Source organism: Colossoma macropomum, unplaced genomic scaffold, assembly GCF_904425465.1.
Source record: "Colossoma macropomum unplaced genomic scaffold, Colossoma_macropomum, whole genome shotgun sequence".
Taxonomy (NCBI): domain Eukaryota; kingdom Metazoa; phylum Chordata; class Actinopteri; order Characiformes; family Serrasalmidae; genus Colossoma; species Colossoma macropomum.
Genome location: NW_023494787.1, coordinates 28,774,907 through 28,798,633, shown reverse-complemented (window position 1 = coordinate 28,798,633; position 23,727 = coordinate 28,774,907). Strand labels below are relative to the sequence as shown.

At 38.9% G+C, this 23,727-nt stretch overlaps 1 protein-coding gene across 1 annotated transcript; it reads right to left on the bottom strand.

The window, feature by feature from the left end:
- Positions 1-1,927: 1,927 nt before the first annotated feature.
- zc3h7a (zinc finger CCCH-type containing 7A) lies at positions 1,928-19,545 on the bottom strand. The gene is made up of 23 exons (XM_036566775.1): positions 19,430-19,545; positions 18,085-18,185; positions 16,775-16,814; positions 16,494-16,691; positions 16,230-16,388; positions 16,055-16,135; positions 15,803-15,856; positions 15,677-15,716; positions 15,286-15,593; positions 14,196-14,439; positions 13,946-13,989; positions 13,677-13,848; positions 13,398-13,556; positions 7,171-7,376; positions 6,823-6,923; positions 6,495-6,676; positions 6,324-6,394; positions 5,195-5,331; positions 4,959-5,064; positions 4,649-4,757; positions 4,388-4,521; positions 2,803-2,966; positions 1,928-2,677 (listed from the first exon to the last, which is right to left on the bottom strand). The coding sequence occupies exons 2-23, from the start codon at positions 18,150-18,152 to the stop codon at positions 2,488-2,490; spliced, it is 2,967 nt and encodes a 988-aa protein (XP_036422668.1). The 5' UTR covers positions 18,153-18,185; positions 19,430-19,545; the 3' UTR covers positions 1,928-2,487.
- Positions 19,546-23,727: the final 4,182 nt, after the last annotated feature.

The window sequence follows — 23,727 nt, the reverse complement described above, 5'->3', positions numbered from 1 at the left end:
GTGCTCAATGTGTTTTATCCAGTTCGAAGCAGTGAATCACAGCATAATCTAATATCTAAGTCTGTGGATGAGAGGAAAAAGACTTCAGCCTGCAGAGTTTCTTGTGTTGTAGCCGAATAACTGAAATGCAAGAATATATCATATATATGAATATATGTATATCAGTGGCCCCCACAACTATTTTAATGATGACGACCCAACTCGAAAAACTGGGGCTTTTAGAAAAAACAGAACTTCCTACAAATACAATATTGTGGTGATGTTCATGCACACTCATCAGCTAGCCAATCAGATTGTAGGACAGAAAATGCAAATAGCCAGTGATACTGCAGGACTGGAAATGAAACTAGCCTGTCAGAGCATGTGATGGAAAACACAACTAACACGTCATATAGCAGGAGGGAGAATTCAAAAAGCCAAGGACACTGCAGGACTGAGAATTCAGTTTGCCAATTAAAGTTCAGGACGGAAATTAAACTAACCATTCAGATTAAACGAGAAATGTAACTAATCTGTCAGAGTGCATAAGTGGAAAGATAAACTTGCCAATCTGAGTGCAGGACGGAGAACACAACTAACCAATCATAGGGCAGGAGGAAAATTCAACTGGATAATCAGATTGCATTGTTGATAATTCAGATTACCACATAGTATTTAATAGTGGATGAGCATGGAATGTATAGCTTATGTGATAAACCAGTAGCGTGAGGTTTTGAAGGCACTGGTGAGCAATTTTTAAAATGTATTCATTGGAGGTCAGATGTAGGTTTCAGGGTTATTTAATTGGTTATGACTGCTTAGGCATAACACATTCGCAGGTTAGGGCTTCTGTGTTTCATATCATAACAGGTATGATACGGTGTATGAAATGGTACATTCAGTTTAGTGCAGTAGGTTGCAATTCCTACTTGCCACATGGCTCTGCTGAGCAGGAAAAATAATCCTAATTTACGAAGAAGCAGACTCAAACCCTGTTCTTATTAAAATATTAACTTAAAATTAAGAAATGAATATTAAACATGGATGACGAGTTCATCAGCGTTTCTCAGGCCTTTAGTGTTAAGTACCTTGCTATTCACCTCAACATGATCCCTTAGGAGTCCTCCTTAACCATCAGTTGATGGCAGGTCTCTGCAAACATTTTAGTTTATACAATGCATGAGTTGCTGCAAAAACACCATCATAACCATGACAACCCCTGCGTTTCAGAGCTTTTAGAGTATTTTCAGTGCATCTTATCCCGTATAGAAGTATATAATGAAGCTGAGGAGAAGGGAAATAATGCCTAGGCTGCTTCTCCTCATTCTGCACTTGTTAATGCAGCATTGATTGGCACAAACCCAGGTTCATAGTAATTCAGAAGCATTTCCAGTTAACCCACTTATTCCAAAGAACAGACCAGACAAACAAAGCTGTAAAATACGCTTTATTCTACAAGTAGGCATTTCAGATACATTTGTCCCTAAATGTTTCCACATCAATGACCGAGAGGAGAAAGAAAGTGCAGTACTATGGTTCATTCTAGTCTTATGACCAATCAGCTCTTTGATGCATCTGTTGAACATTTCAATAATGCAAATAACATTATGGCACTGACATCCAGATGGGTTATCCTATTAAATAGGTCAACTGCTCATCTGACAAGGTTAAATCACATGGTAAGCACTGTATAACAGGAACTGGACAAGCTGAACCCTTTTTAACGAAGTTGGAAAAAAAACAAATGGCAAAACCAAACAGCTGCCCAGCGTACTTGAGAATTCACGACCGAATTTTCATACAAGACTTTTAATAATATTGTTTCAAACATAGATTGAATGCAGTCATGTCAGTTTGTTCATTTATTCATGCATTTTTCCAACATTTCTTACACAGCATGTCTGTCTGGTGCTGCAAAGCTGACACAAATATATATATATATTTTTTATTATTTTGTGGGTATTTTGTTGATCTATATAATACCATATGGATCTTAATTCAACAAACAGATTGTGGAATATAAAGTAGACAAGCTGTCAGGAAGTAAAATAAAATATTAGGACCCCAAATTCCAATATGTAAAAGAAAAAGAAAAATCAACATGTATGAGAATAACCGACACATCCTCAATATTATATACTGTCATGTGATCTGTTCTGACCAATCAAATTAATTCCAAACTACTTCTTTGGTGTCCTTTCGCCCGAACATAATCTGCAAATTCGGAAAAGCAGTCCGTCGTGCAACACCTAAGGAACAGAAACATAAAAGGCAATAGTGCGTCTTTTTTCCTCTGTGACAAAAGCAACAAAGCTATGATTACACAGAACACAAGGCCAGCTCTGTGCTTTCCATTAAACTCCACAGAGAAAGAGAGAGAGGAGGCCAGTTCCCCCTCTTTAACTGCAGGGAGCTTCACGTAAGCTCATCTGCTTCAATACTGTATTCCCAACACATTATTTTTTTTCCTGAACACCTTGGGAAGACTGCCAAATTAATAAAAAAAAATTAGTTTAAATCTTTAAGCAGAAAACTATATTTGCCAAAGTCATTATCATTTGGTGCTAGCAAGTGATCTTTTCGGGCTTTGGCAAGTCTCATCAATAGGAATTCTCTTCGGTCCTTCCACTCCTTTAGCTCTTCCTCTCCGTGGGCTAGTTTACACAGCTCCCCGTCCGGGCACGAGCCCTTCTGGAACCTGGATGGAGCGAGAAGCATGTCATCAACATCAACATCAACATCAACATCAACATCAACAACATCAACAACATCAACAACATCAACAACACTGCTATGGATTCGGCAGATTTAAATTTAACTGACCGTTCACAGACTTTGAAGGTTCCTGTCGGAAAGCGATACTGCCAGCAGTTCTGATCATCCTCAGAGTTGAACAAGCGATCCTTATGTTTCTCTGAAGTAATATGCTGCTGCCACTGTTTGTCGCTGTTACAGTTCTTCCCACACAACCAACAGTGATTGCCGGCCTGGCAAAAAAATATAATGAATTAATAAAAACAAAGAAAGAAAACACATTGGTAAAATCTGTGGGAAGACAGAGAGTACACTAATTTAGCCCTTACTAAAATGTCTAGTATTACACTTATGCTATGTTTTTTTTCTGTATAATATCTATTTCATACTAAGTATCAGTACTGACTTTTGTTTTGGGCAGTGTCTCAGCTCAAGGTTATTTCAGACTCTAACCTATTTGTATTAGCTAAATACATTCTTTGAGTGGACAACAAAGCACTTTTGTATGCTGTTCTTGATAACAGCATCTGCTAACTGCCATAAAAGTTCGCTGAACATGTGACAGATGGATAATTCTGCAACTCTGTCTCACATTCTCTTTATGCTCTTTTAAGCCTTGGATGCACTATTTTGTGACTTTAAAAGTCTTAAGAGATTTTAAAAAATAGTGGGTGTCTCATGCTATCCGATTGGATTCTGCCAATTATTTTTCGGTTACTGAAACATTGAGGATCACACACCAAACCACGCAAAAACCAAACAAAAAGTTCATGCTGAAACAAACTCACTGAACTCCTGTTACTAAGAGATGCAAATTAACAAATGTGGGGCTGCTGCTTCCATACTGACACAGTAAAGAAGCAGCAGGCACACATATTGATGTCAGGATCATGGATGCACAGATGTGATCAGTGTGGCAGTTTTTAGAGTTACAGAGGTACATGCACTCAAATGTGCCTTTTTTTTTAATCTTGCTGTATTTTCTTCTTTCGCGCTCTCATTCGGTTTTCGTTGGCTGTTGGAGAAGCCCATTTAGACTGAGTCACTGACCAGTATACACTACCAGATTATGCTCAGTCAGGTAAAAAAAAAATCTAATGTCTGATACTTCCAATTGGTCTGAAACACCACAGGGAGGCAAAAATCTCTGGTTCCCTCACACACTACTTGACACTACTGTTGACTGCAACAACCTAAAAATCTGCAAACTAGAACCAACCGGCCCAGACTCAACCAGACTGAGAATTGGAGCTAAAATCAGGGTAAAAATCATTTAGTGTAAATCTGGCCTTAGGAACTTTCTGCAGAAAAGCAAACCCGGAATACAACTACCTGGAACATGGTCAAAGAGAGACTACAGCATTTTAGGCATGGCTGTAAAAGAGTTCAATATTAAAGGCTACTGGCTCTTTTTTTCCTGTTCTTTACTTATTATTTCCTTTATTATGGCCAACTGTTTTGTCTGAATGTGATTGTGCCCATGATTGCTGGAGGGTAAGTATTTCATTACAAAAACAGAAGCCTGGTACAAATAAGATTAATAACATAAGCAGCGTAAGGCAGTAAAGTCAAAGTGATGCAAATGTGCAGGAAATGGTGTCAGTTAAAAGCCTTGATGTAAAATGATAAGCATGTGGTGTGTGAGGTTCCATACCACTTCTTCTGCGTAGTCTGTGGGCATGTGAATCTGCTTCCCATTCTCCTTAGAAGCACTGTTGGAGCTCTGGTCACTAGAGCCTGGCTTCTGCGACTGCAGCCACAGCTCATAAAGCTGCTCCATGTCTGCAACTACACACACACACACACACACACACACACACACACACACACAAATTGTATACTTAAATTCTTCTTCTTTGGACGTCACTTGATAAAATTCAGTTTCTTGGCATTACATTAGTGTTTGTGAACTTACTATTGTTTTCTTTCATGTACGTCCAGAGCTCTTTTTCCTCTGCGCTGTGGGCAAAAGTGCAGTTCCCAATGTACTGGCACTTCTTGCCAGCAGCCACATGCATACAAATCTGATGATGGAAGAGGACAAGTCATGAGAAGAATATTAACTCATTATATGAGCTCCCAGGACAAAAAAAATTAGTTCTCTAATAATTGGTTAAGCATCCAACTGCCTCAATGACAGCACCCATCCTATCATGTAAAAATCACACCAGTCTCTTGACAATATTTCTGGCACAGATCTAGCATTAAAAAAATTACCCATTTACCTCAAACTGAGATGGGGCAGGCTTTCTTGTTGGGAGGGGACGAACATGTGTCCACTTCTTTCTTTCAACTGAACTAACCAAGACCACTTGCCTGTCTTTGGCCCACCTGGACAAAACGAGGCAAAAACCATGGCTTTTTAAGAAGAATATAACTATCTGCATTAGTATTTCTCATCACCCACTATAGCACACCAGAACAGTGGTGTCACAAGTGACAAAAAGAAGGCAAAACGCACACATGTCTGGCCTTAGCACTGCAGTACTTCTTGTACTTGTCAGGCTCACTGACTTGACCGTTTCTCCAGCACTGCCCACATACAAACTGCATCTTAAGGTTAGGAGGACCAAACTTCTTTAAGACAGGCGGCAGCTCCTGAGGGAACAACATATAGGAAGATTCAAATGCAAGCTGAAATAACAAAAACTGTAAATAAAACAAACAAAACTTTTTCAGTAACACTCACTGTAATAATCAACTCCTTTCAATATCATATCCATATGAATTCAAAGTGAATAAACACAACCTGGTTTCCAAAAAAGTTGGGACACTGTGCAAAAAAAAAAAAACAAACAGAATGCAATGATGTGCAAATGATTTAAACCCTATATTTAATTGGAAATAGTACAAAGGCAACATAATGGTAAAGTTGTGTAATGCTGGGGGGGGGTTAGGTCAGTAACATAACTGGGTAAAGAAAGAGCATCCAAGAGAGGCTGAGTCTTTCAGAAGTAAAGACAGGGGGGTTCAATAGCGTGACAATTCAAGAATAACACTGCTCAATCAATTTTTGGATTATCATCATCTACAGTACATATCATTAAAAGATTCAGAGAATCTGGAGAAATCTCTGTATGCAAGGGACAAGGCCAAAACCCAATATTGGCTGGCCATGATCTTTAGGCCCTCAGGCGGCACTGCATTAAAAACACACACAATTGTGTAGCGAAAATCACTGCTTGGGCTCAGAAACACTTCTGGTAACCATTGTCTGTGAACACAGGTCATCGCTGCATCCACAAACGCAAGTTAAAACTCTACCATGCAAAGCAGCAACCATATATAAATAGGAGCCAGAAACACCACCGCCTTCTCTGGGCCCAAGCTCAGAGTGTACTCTGGTCCGACAAATCTAAATTTGAAGTTATTTTTGGAAATCATGGACGCCGCATCCTCTGGGCTAAATGTTGTTGGCAAATTGGCATATTTTTAAAAAAAAACAATACATTTCTCAGTTTCATTATGATGTTGATATGATTTGAATATCATTGCAGTCTATTTTTAGTTATTTTTAGGGGATACAGCATCCCAACTTTTTTGGAAACAGGGTTGTACGTCCGTACGTAATTAAGCATGAATAAAAATACCTGTACTTGTGAGCTGGCCTCAATATTCCAATACTTATTAGCCTCCTGGACAATACTTTCATGGGTAATGCCTTAAAGAAAATGAGCAGAATTAATTTAGAAATTTTGAATACCTGCAACAGGCAGCTCTTTCTGGCAAATTCCACCAATGTAGCAGAGTTGTTGGCCTACCTTGTTCACGCTGCATCACCCACACTTTGAGCTCAATGAGGCTGTGGGCATAGAAACAGAAGTCCTCGCGCTGGCAGCCGTAGCGTGCCGCGTGCCTACAAAGATCTAGCTGACAGTTTGGATTGTATGGGCGGATTTTGGAGTACCTCAGGGTGTTCTCCTTCAAAATATGGACCAGGCACCTGACCAAACATTAAGGCAGTGTGTTAAGAATGCATTTCGGCTTCACAAAAAACAGCAGCTATCTGTTTGGATAATTCATGGCACATTTCACTGTCTGATTACCAAGCTGGTATTCATATTTACATCTATGAAAAGAGATGCTTACTTGTTTTCTTCAAACACATGCTTTGTCACTGAATGAGAGCAGAGACTGGGGTTGTCCTTATTGAGTTTGCTGATTATTCTGGGTTTGTGATCAAAGCACACCTAGAGACCACACACACTCATCAGACGTCTTTCCAACTTTGGAAATACAGCAAATAAGCAAATATTGTCAGTCATGCCAGCTGACGCACTGCACTCGTTCCAAATGTGTTACATGCTTTCATTGCAGTTTAGGCTTCATTCTATAATGTTAAAAAGCCAGTTGTTCAAATATTTTGCACATTACCAGTTAATTAATTGCAGCCAAATAATGCAGGCATCTGTGTATGAGTAACATGTATGATCTCACCTCACAGAGGAACATGAATATCCCATGGTGCTCCTGTAGAATTTTGGGGACAGTCAAATTGACCTTCATTCTGGCCCCATAAGGATCACACAGCAGGTCTCTAGAGATGAAGCCCTTGCGCTCCAGGGTCCAGACATCAATCTCCTCTTGGCAATAAGCAAATGTACAGTGGCCACGGTACTTGCATTCTTCTCCATTAGCTACATCTGCATATGAAATTGGACCATTTGAATGTTTAGCAAAACAGGCCAGAAAATAAAAGGTATTACAAAGAACCTAGCAGAAGTACATTAACCATTTATATACTGTATGTAGCTTATTTCTTAAGCATCTATGCACACTACTTATTCCACACATCTGTAATATGCAGAAGGTCTAGTTATTCTGGCATAGAACGTGATAGAGGTGATGTGTTCTTTCTAGAGTGATTTGTGCACTACGCTTATATATCACAACATGAATCACTATTCTATTATCTAATGGTCCGTTCATTATTTAGGAACTGTAAGTAATGAAGTGGTTCATTCCATACCAACATGTCATGGATTTTCTTGAAAACTTTGTGAAATCATGTGAAAACTTTTATTAAATTAAAGCGATGCAAAATCCTACAGCTCTACTTCAAGTACTTCTTTAGTTGTGAATCTTTGAAGTCTGGCACTTTATCATTTTTGCAATTCTCTGTCTGTGCACTCTAAGCCTCACAGATTGCTTATTATTCGATTGGGTTAAAATTTATACTGAACATCCAAGAATCCACAGTATATATATTTAGATCAGTGGCACAACAGAGCTGAAAACACTCACATTTGTATTAGTGTTTATTAAACATATAAAAAAATTAAATATTACTCCATCATTTAATCATTTATTAAAAACAACTAATTTTTCATACTTTTCCCTGGCTGTAATATAACATTGTGATTTTATTTCATAGGTAGAAATTTGTACTATGTAGACTTCAAGGTTTTCTATCCTTCTGTGACCTACTTAGCCTGTGTTTAACTGGGTTCAGGAAATCTGCAAGTCACAGCTTGTAACAGCCTGATTTGTTGCATACTAGATGATGTCATCTTGTTCCGTGTGTGTGTGGACAATTTTAGTTATACGCAGGAAAAGAGGGTACATTCCTTGTGCTATAGTTAGGGAACTTCCCACACTGGCCAAACTTCTCATTGTCAGATGCAAGTGTAACACAACAGGGTGCACTATCACTATTACACTGGTACTTAACGATGCTAACAACTACAGTTGAGTAATTCAGTCCCTACTAAATTAAAACTGAAAAGATACTACACTAACGATACACCATATGAATTTTTTTTTACAATTTTTACATCCTTAGTACACTATACTAACGACATGCGCATGCTTGGTAGGTGCGCTCCATGGGTTGGGTAGGCTAAGCTGTTAACAAACTTGATTGTAGACTTATTTATGAAACAGTGTGGCAGTTCTAGCAAATAAACAAACACTGGTCCCATCTTTTCTCTCTAACTTTTCAATTCTAAAAATTCTCTGGCAACATCGCTTACAGCAGCTTACAATGCTGTTCATTGTTCATTTAGGTTACCCACAAAGCTATCGAACGCTATGTTTATCAGTTACAACAACAAGCATTAATGAGTGGTTAAACTATAAGGTTTAACTTATTCTGTCTAAATTAAGGGGAAAAAAAAAAACAAAAAAACGGCTGATAGGTTGGATTTTTAAATCCTTAAATATCAAAGTCAGTAACGGTTGGGCTCTAATACATGCGGCAAATTATCCTTAGGGTTTCTTGGATGTTCAGTATAAATTTCAAAACAATACAATGAATGTACATGATTTTTTAAAGATTTTTTGTCAAGAAAATCTATGACATGAACTGGGAGGGCTAGGTGAGTTGGTATGGAATGACCCAAGTGCATCTTATTGCTGAAGGTGTTTTGTGGACAGGAGTTTTCATGAGAGACTTGCAGGGAAAGTTTATTAATGCCTTTCTTCGGATATCCACTAGTTTCACTTTTTAAACCACTGAAGGCAAGACTTAAGCTACATTCACATTACAAGCCTCATTGCTCAAATCTGATGTCTGACAACGGTTCACACTTGTTTAGGTGATCGAAATCTGTCACTAATGTGAACGAACCAGCATCCTCAAATGACCTGCATGCGCACATCCTACTCAGTAACGTCTGAAAACATTAAATCTGAGTCACATTAAATTCTGATTTGTGCCACTTTAACCTGGTAATGTGAACATAGCCATATATATATATATATATATATATATATATATACACACACACACACACACACACACATACTATATATATATATATAGTATATTTAAAAAAAAATAAAGTAGTAGTAGCGCTGGGGTTCAATGGAGTTCTCTGGTCACCAGGGCAGTTTTCTTTTGGCTTTTATCCTGTAGTTAGGATTCAAGCATGCAGTATGTACACCACTACTGCAATTGCTTCAAAAATCATGACTTTCGTAAGCAATATGGCTGCCATATGCTAAAAACCCTCCAGAAAAAAAAACATAATTAATAAAAAAAATTCTGTAAGCCGAGCATGCTTTATCCAAAACATTAGAAACTTCACATATTTCTTCAAGAGTGCATTCTAAAGTAGTCTGTCAATTGTGGTGCATGTACATGCTTAGAGGGCATTCTAACTGCTAAATAACTTTCTCAGCATCCATACATCCGATCAAGCTGAAATTCTGTGTGCTGCATCTTACAGATTAACTATAAGAGATTTCTTAACGACAACTTGATACATCAAAATTTATGGCTGATAAATTAGCTATCTTCTATTTTATTATGAATTATTTTGCAATAATTACCTGTTTGAAAACCATACTTCTCAAACTAATCCCTCGATTTTGATTCTCACTTTTTAAATTTGGTCTTGAAGTACTCTGGGGCTGATTTTCTGTTTACTCATTATGTAATTATCAATTAATCATTAAGGCCATGGCATTTCTAGCATAAACTGCTATAACTCATCAGCAATTAGCCTGATTATTTAAAACTAGAAACATATTTATAAACTGACACCCTGATGAGGTGTGCAAAGTTTGGCCCAGTCATTACGATAAAATTATCTGCTCCACAGACAGACTGTATGTGCTGTTCAATTCAGTCCTCAGACCTGAATGGCTTATTCATTCAAAGACTGCAGCTTATTATACCAAGGTCAGAAGGTCAATCTGAACAAAACTCTAAACATCTTTGCTGAAGGCCCCTGGTGAATAAAAATAACATATGCAGACCTTTTGACAAATTCTGACTCACTTTCACTTAGCTCCTGTATGCCAAAAAGGCCCCTTATGGGCACATTGGGCCTCATTATCAACAATTATGGCAAATTTAGGTTTCTTAATAAACTCTGACTTTATTGCATTTCTTTCCCTCTTTCTATAAATAAGGTCCAAACAGGCTTAAGCCTTGTGAGGCCTCACTGGTCAAATGGCAGAAGGCCTCACTGGTCAAATGGCAGAAGGCCTCACTGTGCCAATTCGTGCTTGAACCCGCATATATATTTTGATGTAATTTTCACTAAGGTTCAAAAGGTATACAAATAGTCCAAAAGCCCAAGTTCACTGACGGTCTCACAGTTCAGAATTTTAGGGCACAGTTTAGAGTTTAGAATAATAAGGTTCTGGTTTTGACAAAAATGTCAGCCGAGTTAATCATTGTTGCCGTGGTGTTTAATAGAATTATTATACAGGTCTATCTGCAGTTAAATGAATGTGGCTGACAAACACAGGAAAGCCCATTAAAAGGAATCCTATGTCTCCAAATTTAGCAATAGGCTGCTTAGAAGGCTTAATAGTTTGACTATGATCATTGCTCACAAACCACTAGTTAAATAAGCTCCACAAGTGAGCTTATTTCACCACAAGTGAAATAAGCTTTTAGGCTTTAGTAGGAAATCATATCGGCAAAAGGTAAGTCAACAAGGTTGTAACACTGACAACTGACCAAAAAATTTAAAAGAAGCTTTTTTCTCCTCCAAGTCAGAAGTGAGCGACACCCAGTGCTAGTCAAATTGGAAGCCAGCTAGCTAAATCATCATTTTTACAAAACAGTATCTCAAGGCAATGACTTTACTCAGATGTGAATGTTAATTTAACTACACAAGAGTTGTGCCATGTTGAAAGTGAAATCTTTGATCCCCAGTATCTCACAATGCCTCTGAATGCAGACAGAACTATATATTTCTAACCCCACGAGCTGTTACTGCTTTAACATTAGGTACCTTTTCACAGCTAATCACATGCAAATGTCAGCCAAAGACATAATTCACTTTCCACAACTGAATATGCTGTATTCTATGACACTGCTAAGAGAGGTAGCAGAAAAAAAACTAAAGCTTCTTTCAGCAAAGTTCTTGTGCACACATGCAACTACTCTAAACTGGCACTTCATGTGCAAAATTTTGATAAGATAAAATGACTAACAAGGTAAAATCTGCAGGGTGCTCCTGAGAAGACAACAGGTTCAAGGTCATTGCTAAGAGCTTTATGGAAACTAAAGGGCAATTTCTAAGGCAAAAAGCATAAGAAAGAATTTGCCCTCGATGCTCAACGGTAAGTCCAGAGTCAGTTGTGTAGCAACATGCCTGCGCATTTTGATCTATGTTAAAATATTTTAATTTGCTGCCCAAACTTCTTTTTAAATAAAAGTTTGAGATTCCTGTATGCCAAAAATTGCACAGTTATGTGATGTATGCCGCAATCATTTTACTGTTTAACTAGTTGCTATTTTTATTTGAAAATGGTTTCAGGCACATAAACATTTGGTCACACAGCGGTAAGATTTTGCCCATTTCAAATGAGTTTGTTGCAATGTTTGATCGCTAAACCAACTTAAACCATATTTGCTGTTTATGTGTCCCATCCCTAATTGGAATCCCATTTATGTTATGGATAACTGGCAATCAGTACTGACCTCACAAAATGCTCATCCATCTCTAGTATATCTTTAGGTGCCAAAAGTAACAAATTGTTTTAAATCACTGCTCTGCATCATCTTAACAGAGCTAGGTAATAATTTCAGCACTGGTTTGGCTTAGGCCTTTTCAGTGTATGACCTGGGGATAGCAGCCAACTATACATCTTACTGTACTATCATCAACCCAGTATCATGGCACAACTTAACATGTTTGGAGAATTAAACTGAGAAGGTCTGAACTGACAACCAAAAAAAACGACCATGAATGACTTGCATCACCCTCTATAGACACAAAGGCCCAATCCCATTTCACCCCTTGCCCCTGCCACTTAGCCCTTAGCTTTCTGTTTTGCACGTTCACGTCTAGGATTAGGGTGTCCCAATTTTTGTTGAGTTAGAGAGGAAGGGCGAAGTGTTAGGGATACATGGCCCTCCAAATGGAGGTTTTTCAGAGGTACACTCCAAACGGAGTGTTCTGAGAAAAAAGAAAAACCGGCAAGATGGCTGCGCGAGAGACCCAAGAAACCTACAAATGTGAGTCTTTTCTCTGGTAAAAAGTTACGATAACCATTGCATTATCTTAATTTAATGTCGTTTTAATGTATTATGGTCGTTTTCTTCATAACAAACATTAAAAAAAAATAAATAAATAAAATCGCTGATAGCATGCTAATGTCTCGGTAGCTAGCTAGCTAACTTTCCCGTTCCACCTTAAATAGTCCAGCAGTTCTGACGCCTGAAGCGCCAGAATGTAACTGCTGCACCATTTAAGGTGAAAAGTTGAACAAGAAGCTGGCAAATAACTGACTTCAGCTTCGTATCATTAAAGAATTTGCGGTGGGAGATAATATATAATTATTTATATCCCCTCTTTGAAATCATATGATGCCCTAAATGTAACTAAAGCCCAGCAGTGAGGTTGCTGAACTTTTCTCTTCTCTGCTGATCACTGAAGATGGGCTGGGTTGCCTACAGAGCACCGTTAGTAGCCTATTAATGAAGCAATGTTTTTTTTTTTTTTTTTTTAATTTGTTAATTTGGGTCAAGATTTCAACCACTACCCCTTGTAACTCAGTTCCAAGAGGTTCGGGTGACACTCAAAAACAAGGCGTAGGGGTAAAAAGAAGAAATGGGATTGGGCCGAAGGCTACATTCACATTACAAGCCTGTTGCACCATTGTGTTTTTTTTTCCTTGGATTCAATCTTTCTGCTTTGATAGTTCACATTCACATGGTAAAAACTAAAATAAATAAATTTAAAAAAAAAAGTTGTTCTCACCTTTGCAAATATAATATGGCCCCACATACTGGTTTTTGGTGGGCCTAGGTCGAATCAGTTTCCATGTAGGGTTATCTGAATGTTTGATTCTCCCAAGCAACAGGTCCTTTTTACATTTGTGGTCCTCAGGATGATAGGTGTAATCTAGTACTCCAGGACCTGCAGGCACACAATAGCCATGTAATGTGGAGAGCACGACATGCAAATCACTGCAAACCAGTGATCTGGTCATAAAGTCATGCAAAGCAATGTTGCTCGACAACTGCACAGTTCTCTTACCAATTCTGAAGCACGTAGAGCAGGCTTGTTTAAACTCATGAGTGTCGGCAAGAGGATTTTTGGCTAAGTCCACTTGCTGTGTAAGATCCTGGGTATAACTGCTGCCATCCGGCATGCCAAAGGCCATTCCCATGGGCGGCAAGGAAGGCAAGGTTCTTTCATTGTTTCCCATCTGAATGTGAGAACATTAAAATTACATTCCAATGTCAAAAGAGACTTTAAACAATAAAATTTCTTAGAAATTGTATGTGGAAAAAAAAGAAAGTTACCATGAAAGTATGCTGGCCAAAACCTGTTCCCACGAGTGGTATTTCTGAATAATTTGGAATAAAGAACAAGCAATTTTAAAACATCAATAAAGCCATTTAAGTACGGTAAATATGCAAAGCGGACCATTTTACATTTCACAGGGCTTTAGCAAGAGCTTAAAAAAAAAGATCATATGCACAGTTACTTCAACATTTTACCCCCTCAAACGAATAACATAATCGAGAGTACTCAAGAAAGAAACCAGCACACCTGGCTGAGATTCTGAAATAGACAAGCTGTCCAGTGAATCCAGCGGAGAGGTGAAAGAGTCCAGGCCGAGGGAGTAGCCTGAGGAGACTGGCTTGTTATACGGTGCAGGCAGATTCACTGTGCACTGAGGTGTCACAAGCATTGAATGGCTTAGGTGGGGGGGTAAGTGAAGAGAAGCAGACAAGGAACTCGCAGTGGCAATACTGGTAGGTAAAGGAAGAGGACCCGTCACTGTAGGAATCACCTTATGTGGAGACAGAAAACAAAAAACAGCAACAACGACACAGTCAATGTGGTAATACAACTGACCTTTAACAAGCAAGGTAATAATGCCATCTTGAAAACAGGAATATTAATATTTTTTCAAACTTTTCATGGAGATAGCATGGTCCAACTTTGGAATTATAAAGTCCAGTGCCATGCTACATTCATTCCACCCGTCTGAATTGAGGAATATGAAGTTTCACCCCTTATTTGAGCTTAACAAGCTCAAGCAAAAGGTATAAGATGAGCCCTTAAAGAGGAGAGTGAATGCACGAACACTGTCAACTTCAGCAGCAGAATATGCCCAGAAGTCATTGCAACCTGACGCATTTCCCATGGCAGACAAAGCTGTTCACAAGCCTTAGCAATTGACTACTTCAACATGCTTAATTTTCAAAAACCTTTCACAACTCAATTCACTGGGTTTTAAGTTATAAACTACCCCGCCTGTTATACAAGACTGATGATACAACTTCATCATTTACTTCTACTAGCTGGCTCATTACCATGCTGAATCCTACCCGGCTAAAAACAACAAATACAAAAGTACTACACCGCAGTTCTACACCAAGGTTATAGCCAGACAGAGCTATTACTCACATACGTTATGTATGTTATGCTCAAGTTTGCATGCCCAGCCTATTAGCTCACTCAGGCTAATCTGCAGAGGGCGAGTGCGTTCCATTTGATTAACCTGCTCCTCCCTGTCCCCTCCTCCCCTTTTGGCCACTTTAACACTGGTTTGACACATCCATTTGGTGAGTCAAAATGGGTCAGAGCGAGTTAAAGAAAAGAACGGAAACAGGGCCTTAGTTTAGAAACTTACCTCAGAAGAGTCAGCAGGAGCTGCACTGTCTAGCAGTTCATCCAGGTCGTCGCCAATAATCTCTGCATTAAAGTCTAATTGCGGCTCTGGTGCTGGGTAAGGCTCACTGGGTCTGGATCCATTCACCAAAGGCATATGTATAGTCAAAGGAACAGGCTCAGGGTTATGTGGCTCCATAGGGGGTACAGCGGACATGACTGTGACAGGGGCAGGCTGAGGCTCCACTTCTACTTTCTCACAAACAGGGGGACACACTGGCATGCTTACAGGCAACGAAGCAGCAATGCCCTGGTTAGACTGGCTCTCATCTGAGAAACAAAAGAAGGTTGAGTGAACAACTTCAGTGTCGTCAGTGGCCAGAAACAAATCATCCCAATATAACCTAGTTTACCTGTTTCAATGTCTTCCACTGAAGCAGAGATCTGTGAATACTTTTAAAAACAAAAAAGATAATGAGTAAATTAAAGCTCGCTTTTACAAAACTTAACACCAACTTAAAAAAAAACAAACATACTACCTTTTCATTTGCTGCACCTGATATACTTGAGCCAGACAACACATTTAAGGCAGGCTGTTGAAAGAAAAACAAAACTTCTATAAAATAATAAGCTCAGCAGCTTGTGCAATCAACCATACAAGGTTGTTTAGAAAGAGTACAACTGCAAACATACCACAGAGATTAAGGCCTATTCTAATTTAGGAATGTAACACAGAAAAAGATATATAGTTTAAGAAAATACTTTACCCAGTGAATAAATGCATAGCATACCTTGCCTCTGACATAAGCTTTACGTATCTTCAGTCCCAACATTTTGGCAAGCTCCTGAGTCAACTGAATTACACTGGCATCCTATAAATTATAACAGAGGAACGCTGTAATCTGAATCTGGAAAACAAAAGACATTTTCATAAATGCTCAAGGAAGGTCAAGTAAATGGACTAACCTGAGGCACTGCCAAAGAACACTTAGCGACAGCCTCATAGGCCTCCTGATGCCTCCCCATTTCCTTCAGGGACCTGGCTTTCCGATACAGTGCTCTGTGGTTATTATCATTCAGCTGAAGAGCTTTTTCACAGTCGTCCAAGGCTTGGTCATGCAGGCCCTACTCCACAACAGCAAAAGCACAGTGTTTCAACATCTACATGCTAACAGAAAAGAAAATCTAAAAATGGCTAAATTTTGTATAGACAGCACAGTATGTACTCACAATATTTAAGTATGATGCAGCACGATTAGCGTACAGCTTCTCTCTAATTGCACAAACTATGCTGATTTCTTCTGAATCTGCATACTCTGCTATGTTTAAGGCCTCAGTATACAGCTCAACAGATCGTGCCCATTCGCCTTCATGAAACACATCGTTTCCCTCCCCAAACAGGTTCTTCACCAGGTCCTGAATGAATATCTACAACAAACAGGAGTCATACATCTACAACAAACAGGAATCAATACATTAACTTCCTAATGATGTAAATAAAAGCAGCTAACCTCATACTGTTCTTGAGAGCCAGGGAAAGGCAGGGTGGACCTACAAACAGAAAAGGTGAGATTTAGAGTCTGTTCAGAGGCACTGAATTCCACATGAAAAATTAGGTTCAGGACTATTTGGACAGTAACATATTTCTGTGCTGTTTTGGTTCCATAGCACTGCTGGTAGATCACAGCATCAGGTTTCAGATATCAGATAAGGTCTCATGTCTCAGGAAAAACAGGAGTAAAGTCAAGTCTCAGCTCTCGTACATCACGTGAAACGGGCCATTTTAAACAGCCTCAAGTAAAATAGTTTCAAAGAAGAATGTAAAGGGCTAAGCAACAAACTCTCAAATGGTAAAGTTCATGTGACATTAGCAATTCTGTTCTTTGTTACTTCTCATCACTGTGTTCGCTCCAGTATAAGGGATTGTCGCAAAATTACCAGACAAAAAAAAGGTAAAGCAAGGAGAAAAATACCCTGAAGCCCAGCTTAAGCATTTACCATGGTTATTTTCCACAGAGCTATCTGAATACCTCGACTCTCTTGCCAGCACAGGCCTACTGATAACAATGAGTAGTTTTATGATTGTTATACATGAATTTCTGTTCTTTGCATTTAAGGAAACCTTACAGTCAACACAATTTAGAAGTCATTTTGTGTTTCTGAGTGACACATGGTATCAGGGAAGGCCTCTTAGCTAGCTGAATGCTTGATGATAGGTGGGGGTGGTGGAAGTGGGAGGTGAAATATGATATTCGATTAATATTTTTTCTACCCACTGATGAAAGGTAACGTCATAAAAAATAAATCATAAGACTTTAGAAACATGTAAAAGCCATTATATTTTGATATTATGGAATAACACAAATTCTGTTTTTTTTTTTTAATGATAGCGATGAGGACCATGAACTAGATCCAACTAGACCATGATTTTAGATCCAACATGCGCAGAGGCTGATGATGCTTTTCTAGGCCTATACTGCAGCCTTTTTAAGTTTCTGCTTATTTCCAGGGCTTTGCTGTGTTCTACGTGTTTTCAGCAATCATTTGTATAATAACTCATTTATTCATTCATTTCAAGTAGTTCATCATCCACAGCAAACAGGGAAAGAGATATGCTGTGCCTGTAACACATGCCACATTCCCACTGACCCACTTAGCAAAAAATCAGTTATATGAATTCATTTTGTTGCCAAGTGTTACTACTTTGTCACTGCGGTGAAACGAGTCCTGTGACAACATTTTCCAAAAGAAAAACATTCAAATTTTAAAATTAAAAACACAAACATTGCCCAAACAACACAGAGGTAGAAAAAAACCTCACTGGATAAACTGGAGACCTTTCTCAATGTCTTGCCATCGGCTGCTTCGGTCCTGACACACGCTCGACATGCTCCCTTGCGCATCGAGGACTGCAGTTCAAACCTGAGACACAGGAAACAGAAAATGTCTTTTTGAGAGTTCCTTCAAAAAAACATCTCTCTATTCACTGAAAACTGAATGTATAACCTACACTCCATGTACCAAGTGTTGACCCATGTTCAGGTAGACTGTGCTACCTTGTTGAAATGTTCTACCATAGGGCATATATATAGGTAGTACACTACGTGAAACTGATACTAACAACATTGAAACGTAGACACAGGACATCTTGATAGCCTAAATCACCCTATAAGAAAAAACTGCCCACGTTAAAGGAATAATTACAAAAATTTGATAGCCTAAACCACTGTAACAGAAAATATTAGCAGCATTATAAGAATGATTATGGTATTTCGATAGCCTAAATCACCTTTTCAGAAAACGTTAGCAGCTTTAAAAGAATAATTGGGATACTGATAGCCTAAATTACCTTCTCCGGGGTTAGTGGGAACGTTAATATTAAGCTGAGTCTTTTCTGAATTACCATTAAAACACTAGTTTCTGCGCTATGCTACTGATACGCACATACTCGGCAGGACAAATCGTTGGAATACCGGCTAACTTGCGTTATCTTCGCAGCTATTGTTCAACAGACTTCCTGTTGCACCTACCTTACGTGATGCGTTTGCAGTGTGGAGAAAGCTGGCTAAACAAGTTGGTGGCCCTTCTTCATCCACCAAGCACACCTCCGAATATCTACACAGCGATTCTGAGTGCAATTTAACACTGTTATAGATTCACCCAAATTCTTCCCGAAATCAGCTATCGAGACTAATAACGATGTTCCGGGAATGCTGTAAAGATTCCAGGGAAATTTCCACTTCACCACAGAAGGTGATGGATGGTGAAGTGAAATGTTGTGACCGTAGCCCAACTAGCTGACTAGCTAGCAAATACCTGTTCGTTGGCTAATGCTGCTAGAGAAAAACACAACCATGCGGCGCTAGAAGGAGTGGTTCTTGTAGCTTTTCTTCAGAGTGACTTCATAACATTAGGAAGGAAGAACACTGAAATTGCAGTGATACGCAGTGACACAGCTCTGCCCTGTTCGCTGCTGTATTAGCTTAGCACAAGGTAAGCAGCTAATGCTAACCGTTGCTAGCAGGCTTTTACCGCGCGGAGCGACAACGCAGCTAGTTGGCGTTACAGCAGCCTCTCTCGCTGAATTACTGAGTAGGTTAGGATGCCTGTTAATGTTCAACCGCACCGGATTCTCAGTCATTGTGTTATTTTGATTGTTGACTCACCTTTGCGGAGCCCCTCAACGGGAAAAAATATAAAAAACGAGCCACTTTATAACTGAACTTAAACACTGCCCCACTCTCCCCGGTTCAGGCAGCGTGATCTGCTGCTACGTGTGACGTTTGGTTCTCTTAGTGTGATGTGATGGTCTTCAGTCTTCAGAGAGAATGGAAAGAGCGCCCCCTGCTGAACACAGCCGAGAACGACCACTGCGGCTTTACAGCCAACTGACAGCTGGAGCGATACGATAAAATCGTGTTATCAAGTTGGTGCATTTATTAGCGACGTACACAATGTCATTTCGGCTCTGCTCAGGGTGTCGCACACATATATCTGCTCATGGACGAAATGCAAAAATACCCCAAATTATGTTTTACAGTAAACTAGAGAACACTGCAACCTATGAAAACATATCAAAATAAAAAGTAGTTTTTAGGATTAATAATGTAAATATGTCCATTCCTACGTATGTCCATTCTGTCACATGATGTAGGAAGAAAAAGGAAGTCGCCTTGCTGTAAAAGAGACCGTGAGGCTCGAGCATTAAAAAACACTACTACAGAATTATCAGTCTACATCCTGCTTTCTTTACAAGTCAAGAGTGATCCAACCACCTTATATCGAAGCCCATATTTACAATAACAACAACAACAACAATAATAATAATAATAATAAAATTAATAATAATAATGATAATAACAATAATAATAATAAGAAGAAGAAGAACAACAACAACATCAACTTTATACTGTAGTGATGACATCAGTGGTTCAGGTGTTCTCACCTGAATAAAGCCTATGGTGGAGAAACAGATTAAATTTGTGGAGAAGCAGCATGCCAGCTATGACAGAGGAATATCATCCTTACAGACTGTGTAAACTATTTTGAATACTTAATAAATATTTATTGTTTACTATATTCACAGACAGATCAGCATTTCAGACACAAAGACTCATCATCACATTCCCAACCTCAGTTTTTCCTAACAGTACTGGCAAATAACTTTAGGACTGTTAGACTGTTCTTCAACAGGGGGCGCTAGCGGGGCAGTGGCTAATGAGATCTTTTGAGAGAAATGTATTTGCAAAAAAATCTGAAGTAATAGAGAATAATTACATGCAATAGCTTTTTCTAAAAGACCATGAAATACAAATGACAATATAAGAAAGGAACAATGCCCTGTTAGAAAAACCAGCATAGACCATCATGGCTGGTCACCAGCAAAACCAGCGCATGTTGTGTTTTGTTGCTGGGATGCTGGTCAACCAGCATGACCATGCTGGGCTGAACAGCTAAACCAGAACCAGACCAACACTAGACCAGCATGACCAGCATAGACCAACATGAAATGCTTGTCTGTGCTGTTTTTTTCAGCAGGGTCTGCACACTGGCTCTGCAAAACAGGCCTAAGCAACTGACAACAATGAGTTGTCTATTACAGAGGCCATTTCATGGAAAACATTTTTTCTTGTATTGTTGACATTTGAAAAGTTTTACTATGTAAACCTGTAAAAATGTACCTTTCACTCCTACTGGGCTGAGTGGCTTTGTACATGGGTTGCTACGGGTTCCAGTTGGGCTACCCAGAACAACACACATGCTTAAACTGGACATCCCATAAAATCTTTCTATATGTGGGGCTCATATGGCCCTTTGTGGGCTTGTTTCAATCTATAGATACTTTGTGTTTCTGGTGAAAATAATAAATAATAAATAATAATGGTGAAAATAATAAATAATAAATAATAAATATCACTCCACCTTTAGTGGTTTTTATATTGTGTTTTTACTAATGATGACAGTGAATGCAACCCAGAAACATTAAATAGGCTTAAACATAGGTTTAATCTTGACCCTAATCTGAGGTCTATTTTGTGTTTTTAAGATCTGAGTGTAGACTATTCCTAATGAATACCTCAAGAAATGTGGTTTAAATACATTTTATGAAATCTCTCATTCCAGGCAGACCCATTGTATAATAATTCCCTCTCCATTTTTTTTTAAACATATAAAACATTTATGTACATACTCTGGTTAACATAGTTAACTTCTTCACTTTATGTTTGAATAGTACCTTGGTTTATTTACTCAGACTCAGCATCACTAACTTTGTCTTTTGAGAAAAAAATATGAATTTGTTTTTAGAAGGTAATTTAATTAGAACTTGTGTGCTGTGACTATTTTCCCCACTCCACCCCCAAGGCAAATTACATTTACATTTACAGTTACAGCATTTAGCAGACGCTCTTATCCAGAGCGACTTACAAAAAGTGCTTTGTCTATCCAGAGAAAGTATCTTTGCTAGTTACCAATAGGTTAGAGAGAAAGCCAGTCCTGAGCTCAGATACTGCTAGAAACAAAAGTCCATATTGATACCTAGAGAAAAAGGAACAGAGTTAAACACAGAGCAGTGCAATACAATACATTACATAAGTGCAGTACAATACATTACAATAAATAATTAATTCAGTGCTCATATAAGTGCTGTATAAAGAGATGTGTCTTCAGTCTGCGTTTGAAGACAGCGAGAGACTCTGCTGTTCGGACAGCCAGTGGGAGTTCGTTCCACCACCTGGGTGCCAGCACAGAGAACAGTCTTGATGCTTGTCTTCCGCGCGCCTTGAAGGATGGCGGGTCAAGCCGAGCTGTGGTCGAAGCTCGCAGGGCTCGTGGTACAGTTCGGGATTTCACCATTGCCATCAGGTAGGGAGGGGCTGGTCCATTTTTGGCTTTGCAGGCAAGCATTAGGGTTTTAAATCTGATGCGTGCAGCTACAGGAAGCCAGTGAAGGGAGCGCAGCAGTGGGGTGACGTGGCTGAATTTGGGGAGATTGAAGACGAGTTGCAGAGGCTTGATGGCCTGCATGGGAAGACCAGCCAAGAGCAAGTTGCAGTAGTGAAGCCTTGAGATGACAAGAGACTGCACTAGCACCTGGGTGGCCTCACGAGTGAGAAAGGGTCGGATCCTCCGGATGTTGTACAGGAGAAATGTGCATGACCGAGTTAGGTTCGCAATGTGTGTCGAGAACGATAACTGGCCGTTCAGAACCACACCAAGACTTGACTTGCCTCTACAGGCGGGACAATCAGAGAGTTCTCGAATGAGATGGCAAGATCATGATGAGGACTTGTAGTTGCAGGGATGAACAGCAGCTCAGTCTTGCTAGGATTGAGCTTCAGGTGGTGAGCTGTCATCCATGCAGAGATGTCAGATAGACATGCCGAGATCCGACTGGAAACCTGTGTGTCAGAGGGTGAGAAAGAAAACATTAGTTGAGTGTCATCAGCAAATGAAGTTAACATATTTTCCTGCCTTAATTCATCTTATTGTTAGACAGACAAGAAGCAGGTTTAAATAGCAGACAAACAGTAGAGAGCATTGATTAGTAATATATTTGAAAAAGCATGTTTACATATATTTATATTTGTGATGTGTAAATTTAGTCTAATGAGCACCTCTATGTCTAATCTCGCACTGTCGTGCAAAACTCTATATTTCTCATGCATTTTTATTTGTCTTGTATGAGCCTTCACTGAGCACATACCAAACGGATGAGAGTGGAATTAAAAAAAAAAAAGGTAAATAACAAGACCAATTATACTTTTAGATATTATATTTCACTTGAAATCAATGGTTTATATTAAATAGATATATGTAGTGTTGATTGGGAAAAAGATCTGATTTGAGCATGGCAAAGATTTGATTCTGAAACTTTTCTTATAATATTTCAAATGGAATATTCGTGGCTGTATGTACAGACATTTAAAGTAGCTGTTTTCTTTAAAAATCAAATGGCTCTCATGAAATGACTCTGAAAATGAATTTAAAAGGTTTTGCATTAAACATTTCTATGTAATGGCAATGGCTGCCAGCTAAAACTGTATCTAGGACCTACAGTAGTGAGTATAAAGAGTAACACTAGTGTGCAATGAGCACACATAGTGAGCACGTAAAATACAACCCCAATTCTAAAAAAAGTTGGGATGTTGTGTAAAATGTAAATGAATGTAAATAAAAACAGAATTCAATGATTTGCAAATCTCATAGACCCATATTTTATTCACAATAGAACATAGAACACATATCAGATGTTGAAAGTGAGACATTTTACCATTTCATGAAAAACATTGCAGACTAGCTAAATAATGGCTAAAAACCCTTAAAAGCCCATAGCCAGGCAATCTCGATAGACAAACACTGGCAGTAGAATGGGTCATACTGAAGAGCTCAGTGACTTGGCACTGTTATAGGATAACACCTTTGCCTCAAGTCAGTTTGTGAAATATCTGTCCTTCTTGATTGG

Excerpts from the sequence above, each read along its gene's own strand:
- zc3h7a (XM_036566775.1), bottom strand. The coding sequence starts at position 18,152 with ATGTCGAGCGTGTGTCAGGACCGAAGCAGCCGATGGCAAGACATTGAG. Across the intron at positions 16,136-16,229 it reads GTTCTTTGGCAGTGCCTCAG|GATGCCAGTGTAATTCAGTT; the intron begins GTTAGTCCATTT and ends TATAATTTATAG. Across the intron at positions 5,065-5,194 it reads AGTGCTAAGGCCAGACATGT|GTGGGCCAAAGACAGGCAAG; the intron begins GTGCGTTTTGCC and ends CGTTTTGTCCAG.